General features: G+C 39.9%; 1 protein-coding gene and 2 pseudogenes across 6 annotated transcripts in view; 1 reads left to right on the forward strand and 2 right to left on the reverse strand.

The window, feature by feature from the left end:
* The window catches only part of CCDC181 (coiled-coil domain containing 181), a 38,242-nt gene that overhangs the window by 20,752 nt on the left and 10,486 nt on the right, over positions 1 to 7,004 (forward strand). For 5 of the 6 annotated variants that reach the window (XM_043485563.1, XM_043485566.1, XM_043485561.1 and 2 more), the window contains one exon: positions 634 to 989. In XM_043485563.1, the coding sequence (XP_043341498.1) occupies positions 634 to 796 (163 nt within the window). In that variant the 3' untranslated portion in view covers positions 797 to 989. Of the gene's footprint in view, positions 1 to 633; positions 990 to 7,004 lie in introns of those variants that run through there. The other variant, XM_043485564.1, reaches the window with a different exon arrangement.
* On the reverse strand, positions 3,060 to 3,818 carry LOC122452142 (annotated as a pseudogene).
* Positions 3,937 to 4,140, reverse strand: LOC122452143 (annotated as a pseudogene).

Here is a 7,004-nt window from a genome sequence, read left to right on the forward strand (position 1 = left end):
GGCGTGCACACACCACATATGCACTTTCATACCAGAGATGTAATATACATAGTTATTTTTAATGTTATTTAACCTAAGCAAGCTTTATAGACTTACATTTGTTAGAATGTGGACTTTCCCTTCACCTTTTTTGATGTTTTTTTCTTCTTAGGCTTATTTTTCCATTTTAAGGAAGAATTATTTTATTCACTGAAAAGCAGGAACTCTACGATTTCTCTACCAAGAATAGCAAGGCAGCATTTCTGCATGCTGCTAAATAAATTATATGGAACCAGTCAAATACTTAGTTGTTTAGAAAGTCATATTTTAAAAAAGATTTAAAAATCATTTTACATATGACCTATGTATGCCGCATGTAAAATAGTTTGTAAATCACTTTAAAAAGTTTTTTAGTTGGCAGTTTCATTATAAGACAGACTTAATTTCAAATATTTTATTGTAAATGTTACCATGCTTTCCTAGTGTGAGCCTTTGGCATAAGAATGAAAATTTTCAGTTAATGCTAATTTGTGTTGTGACCAGACCATTTCAATATAAAGAAATCCAATTTCCTACAATTGTCTATAGTAATAACTTTATAGTATGAAGACATATTTAGGCTGATACCAGATCTGATTATGTCTCTCTCTACAGATGGCTAAGAAGAAAACAGATAGAAAAATTAGCAGAGCAGCAAGCTGTCAAAGAAAGAACTAGACAGCTCCGACTAGAAGCAAAGCGGTCTAAACAGTTACAGTGCCACCTATATGATATGTCAGAAGCCAAATCTTTCCGTTTTACTGATCATTACAACTGAAGGTATTTATTAAATACTTCATTTGGAAGCTTCTGTCCTCAAAATTTTGGATATCATTTCTTATGGCCTGTGTGCTTTGGTCATACTTTAAATTATGGAAGTGCTACTTATCTTTTGGTGGTGTTGATGGTGAATTTGTCTTATTTCCTTTAATAGTAGAACAAAATAAATTTCTTATCTTGCAGCATTGTAATGTGTTATACCATCTTAGTCCATGCAAAAAATTGAACAAATGAACTCTACATTTCTTTACTTTTAAGTTATTTTAACATTTCTAGCTGAAACAAACACAAAAAAGGGACAGATACCTATTCTTAGTTCCTGTTATCATTAAAAAAATTGCAGAACATTTCATAAGGCAGGAGAAGTGACCTCTTAAAACAAATCTGGATCTAAGCCTGATACACAGTCCTAATTATGTCAACTTTGAATAGCTGTAGCAAGCTAAGCAATAGGTTAGGCCTACTTCCACATGTTCTTTAAAAAAAAAAAGTATAACTATTTTGGGTATGTTATACAAAATCATACAGCTCTTATTGAGAGTTCAGAATATGCCTGTATTGTTGTAAATGCTTTACATAAATAATTTGATCGTATAACAACCCTATTAGTCATTCTTGTTTTGTAGATGAGGAAACTATAGAGGTGAGCAGTTTGCTCACAGATTCCGAGATTTGTATGGTTGCAGAATTCTTTTAGTTTTACTATACAGCTTACATACCTTGGTAGAGGTTTGTAATTCCATGTGTGGTGAAACAGCATCTATGATGTGTGTAAGAGCACTTGAGGAGTGGAGGACAAAGGCAAACATACAAGTGTGATGGGGAGTGGAGAACTTCTGAAGGAGTTCTTGTAAAGCTTCAGAAGACAGGGTTCTTAACAACTGGATATTTGTACCTTAATCACTTGACCCTAAATTAGAAAACAGAATTATTGAATCCTTTCTCAGCTTATTACAGTACTTTGAGCATATACCAGGCAATTTAACTTTTCATTATAACTAGTCTTGTATTGTTTAAAGTTTTTTTTTAATGATAAGAACCAATTTGACATTTAAGTATTCCACAACATTTTTACAAAATGGGCTGCTGAAATTTCATAAGGATTGCAGTGAATCTGTCATTTGCTTTAGGTAGCATTGGCAGCTTCATGAGACTGTGTGTGTGTGTTTAGTTGTGTCTGACTCTTTGCAACCCCATAGACTATAGCCCACCAGGCTCCTCCATCCATGGGATTCTCCAGGCAAGAACACTGGAGTGGGTTGCCATTTCCTTCTGCATCATGAGACTGTCTACTAACCCATAAACACAGGATGCCTTTTCATTTAGTGCAGCAATGTTTTATAGTTTTCAGTGTGTAAGTCTTTCACCTGCTTTGTTAAATTTATTCATAGATATTTATTCTTTTGTATTCTATTGCAAATGGAATTGTGTTCTTAATTTTCTTTATGTGTTCTGTTCTTGAAACACAAACAGATTTTTGTGTATTGATGTTGTACCCTGAAACATGGCTGAATTTGCTTATTAGTACCAAATTTTTTGGTGAACTTTTTTTGAATTTTCTCTGTATAGGATAGATGTTGGTGGTGGTGTTTAGTTGCTAAGTCATGTCTGATTCTTGTGACCTCATGGATGGTAGTCCGCTAGGCTTCTCTGTCTGTGGAATTTCCCAGGCAAGACTACTGGAGTGTGTAGCCATTTACTTCTCCAGGGGATCTTCCTGACCCAGGGATCGAACCCACATCTCTTGGATTGCATGCGGATTCTTTACGGCCGAGCCACCAGGGTTGCCCATGTAGGCTAGATATCATCTGCAAATAGAGATAGTTTTAATTTTTCCTTTCCAAATGGGATGCCTTTATTTGACTGATTCCTCTGGCTAAAACTTCTAGTATAATGTAGAGTAGTAGTAGTGAAAGTGGACATAATTTTTTTTTCCCCATGTGTGTTTATTAGTTGATCTTAATGTAGCAGGGCTTCCCTGGTGGCTCAGATGGTAAGGAATCTGCCTGCAATGCAGGTGACTCGGGTTTAATCCCTGGGTCAGGATGTTCCCCTGGAGAAGGGAGTGGCAACCCACTCCAGTATTCTTGCCTGGAGAATCCCATGGACAGGGGAGCCTGGCGGGGTATAGTCCATGGGGTTGCAAAGAGTCGGACACCACTGAGTGACTAACACTTTCACTTTCATTAATGCAGCAGAGGGGACAAAAGTTCACAAACACTCCACATATTTCACAAGACTCATTGCAGGAAAAAAAGTGACTAAGAAGGATCAGTAATACCGTCAGGTCTTGGTGGATGCTTTCTTAGAGGAGGTGAACCTCTTATTCCTGGTGAAAGGGGTCCTCATTCCTGGAGGGGGCATGCTTGTTGATGTCTCTGGGGTAGGGGGAAGGAAGACCCTGTGGTGGGCCCATGGTGGTCTCATACCAGGTGGAGGAGCCATAATTCCTGGAGGTGGGGTTGCTTGACCAACTGATGGCAGCGGGGGGCAGTCCCCCATCCTCGTGGATACTTCTTGGGGCTCCCAGCAGTGCTGGCAGTAGCAGCACCTGCAGCAGCTGCTATATTGTGCCTCTTCCCTGTGGGGTCACTCCCTGTTGGGTCACTCCCTGTTGGGGTGACCCCTCAATCCCTCGGACAGAGCCTGCTGTCCCAGCAGGGACCTAGGGAATTGGAACACCAGCTGGAACATCTCTGCCAACTGCCCGGCCAACCCCAGGGCCTCCTGCAGCTCCAGCAAGAGGTACCTGAGCAATGCCAGCATCTTTCCCTCCACAGTCATGGAAACCAAGTTTCCCCACAGAGCAACACTTGACCCCAAACTCACTTTTCTTTATGCTGTGGCTGTTTCACATCCTTTGGCTTAAACCTCCTGAACTCATCACAGTCATACAGGGTCAAGTTCATATGTTTGTCAAAAGTCTTAAACGTACCAATGAAGATCCGGCCATCTTGCAAGATACATTCTATCCTATGGTCAGTGTGCTGCAGCATCTTGCTGCTCCTTCCCACAGTCATGATTGCTATTCCACCAAATCCAGTGCCCACAGGAAAGATTTGGGATCCTTAACACCTAAGAGAAGACAGTTTTGTTTGCTTCTTTTGGAATCAGCCACCCAGGTGTTCCAATACTGCTCTAACCATTTCTTGGTGTCTCAGTTAAGAATGCTCGTTTCAGTTCTGCCTGGAAATCAACCACAGGTACTTGCTGCTGCTGCTGCTATTGCCTCAGGTACAGGTGATTCAGTGAGGCTGTCCTACATTTGACTTGGACTTCCACCTCCAGTACGTGCTTTTCCATAGTCCATCTTAGGTGTAAATGGTCCCTGGCTTGCACCATCACACCACTGGCTACTCCTCAGAACAGAACATCTCCGACTGCTACTCCACTCTGCCTGGGCATCCTTATCTTGTTCTTGTTCTTAGGAGGAAAGCTTTTAGTCTTTTAACATTAAGTATGGTGTTAGCTGGGCCTTCCCAGGTGGCACTAGTGATGCAGAACCCGCCTGCCAATGCAGAAGTCCTAAGAGATGCAGGTTTGATCCCTGGGTCAGGAAGATTCCCTGGAGGAAGGCATGGCAACCCACTCCTGTATTCTTGCCTGGAGAATCCCACAAACAGAGGAGCCTGGTGGGCTAAAGTCCATATGGTTGGAGAGAGTCGGACATGACTGAAGCAACATAGCATGCACACATGCATGATGTTAGCTGTGGGTTTCCATAAATGTCCTTTATAAAGTTGAGGAAGTTCTATTCTTATTCCTCTCCTGTACTTATTTCTATTCGTCTATTCTTTTTTTTTTTCTTGAGTGCTTTCGTCATGAAAATGTGTTGGATTTTATTAAATGCTTTTTGTGACAAGTGAAATAATGGGTTTTTTCTCCTTTGTTCTATTCATGTGATATGTTACATTGGTTGATTTTCTTAATATTGAAGTACCCTTGCATTCCTGAGACAAATATCTCTTGGTGGTATATAAATCCCCTTTTCTATGATATTGCATTTGGTTTGCTAGTATTTTGTGAGGATTTTTCATCTGTATTTTTAAAAGATATTTTTCTGTAATATTCTTTTCTTGGGGCATCTTTGTCTGGCTTTGGTATCAAGGTTATCTTGGGAGGATTGCTATTAACTCTAAATTTTTGGCAGAAGACACCTATCTGGCCCTGGACTTTTCTTTGTTGGGAGTTTTTTGTTTTTTAGTACACTTTGTTTGTTAGAGCAGTTTTAGGTTCATAGTGAAACTGAGCAGAAAGTACAGAATTCCCATGTTAACTCCTGCTTCCTCCCTCCCTAAAACCTCCCCTAGCATCAACATCTCCCACAAGGTGGTTCATTTGTTGCCATTAATGAACCCACATTTACACATCACTATCAAGAGTCCCTTGGACTGCAAGATCCAACCAGTTCATCCTAAAGGAGATCAGTCCTGGGTGTTCATTGGAAGGACTGATGCTGAAGCTGAAACTTCAGTACTTTGGCCACCTCATGCGAAGAGTTGACTCATTGGAAAAAGCCCTGATGCTGGGAGGGATTGGGGGCAGGAGGAGAAGGGGACGACAGAGGATGAGATGGTTGGATGGCATCACCAACTCTATGGACAATGGGTTTGAGTAAACTCCGGGAGTTGGTGATGGACAGGGAGGCCTGGTGTGCTGCAATTCATGGGGTTGCAAAGAGTAGGACACGACTGAGCGATTGAACTGAACTGAACTGAACTGACTGATCATCCAACATCCATAGCTCTTGGTGTTGGGAGGTTTTTGATTACTGATACAATCTCTCATTATAAGCCTTTCTCCTGGTGACTCAGATGGTAAAGAATCCACCTGTAATGCAAAAGACCTGGGTTCAATGCCTGGGTTGGGAAGATCCCCTGGAGGAGGACATGGCAACCCACTCGTTTTCTTGCTTGCAGAATTCCCATGGACTGAGGAACCTGGCAGGCTACGGTCCATAGTGTCCCAAAGAGTTGGATACAACTGAGCGACTAAGCACACTCATACATTAAGCCTTTTCATATTTTCCATTTCTCCTTGAGTCAGTTTTGGTAAATTGTGTTTCTAGGAATTTGTCTATTTCATCCAGGTTATTTGTTGGTATATAATTATTCCTTTATCTAAATGAGATTGTCAATGTCCCCTCACTCATTTGAGTTTAGGTATTTGCAACTTTTTTTTTGTCAATCTGGTTATAGGTTTGCCAATTTTGTGGATCTTTTCACAGAACCAGCTTTTGATTTCCGTTCTCTATTTTCTCTCCACTCTAATTTCACTGTTTTCCTTGTGCTAGCTCTGGGTTCTTGGCTTTTCTTTTTCTAGTTCCTTAAGGCATAGTATTTAGGTTGTTAATATGAAGTCTGTTCTTTTTTCTTCCTTTGTTTAGCTCGAGTAACTTGTTATCGAGCTATTGTTATTATTACTGACACTTATTAACCAATAGTTGCATAGTGTGCCACTCGTTTGTGGTTACAAGAGTATATGTATAGAATTTTTTTTTTTTATTGTGGTAAAATATATATAACCTAAGATTTATCATTTGACCATTTTTAAAAATGTATAATTCAGTGTCATTAAGTACATTCATATGTTGTTCAACCATTACCCCTTTGTGTCCTCCATTTTTCATCCTCCCAAACTGAAACTCTGTACCTGACAAACAACAGCTCTCCATTCTGCTTTCCCTTAACCCTAGGTAACCACTATTCTACTTGCTATTTCTATTAATCATTTCAGGTACCTCATGTAAGTAGAATCATACATTATTTGTCCTTCTGTGTTGGATCTCAATATGGAGTTTTAAAGGTTCATCTATGCTGTAGCATCAGAATTTACTCCTTCTAAGCTGAATAATATTCCATTGCATGGATATACCACATTTTGTTTATGTATTCATCCATCAAAGGACACGTGTTTCTATTTGTTGGCTATTGTGAATAATGCTGCTATGAACATTGATATACAAATATCCTTTTGAGTCCCTGCTTTCAATTCTTCTGGGTATCTACCTCGAGGTGGAATTGCTGGATCATAAGGCAGTTGTATGCATACCCACCAGCAATGCACAAGGGTTCCAGTTTCTCCACATCTTTGCCAACACTTGTTATTTTGCTTTATTGATAGTAGCCATTCCGTTGTGAAGTGATAGCAGTTTGAATTTACTTAATAATTAGTGATGCTGAGCATCTTTTGATGTGCTTATTGGC

The sequence above is a fragment of the Cervus canadensis genome, chromosome 13 (assembly GCF_019320065.1).
Source record: "Cervus canadensis isolate Bull #8, Minnesota chromosome 13, ASM1932006v1, whole genome shotgun sequence".
NCBI classification, from domain to species: Eukaryota; Metazoa; Chordata; class Mammalia; order Artiodactyla; family Cervidae; genus Cervus; species Cervus canadensis.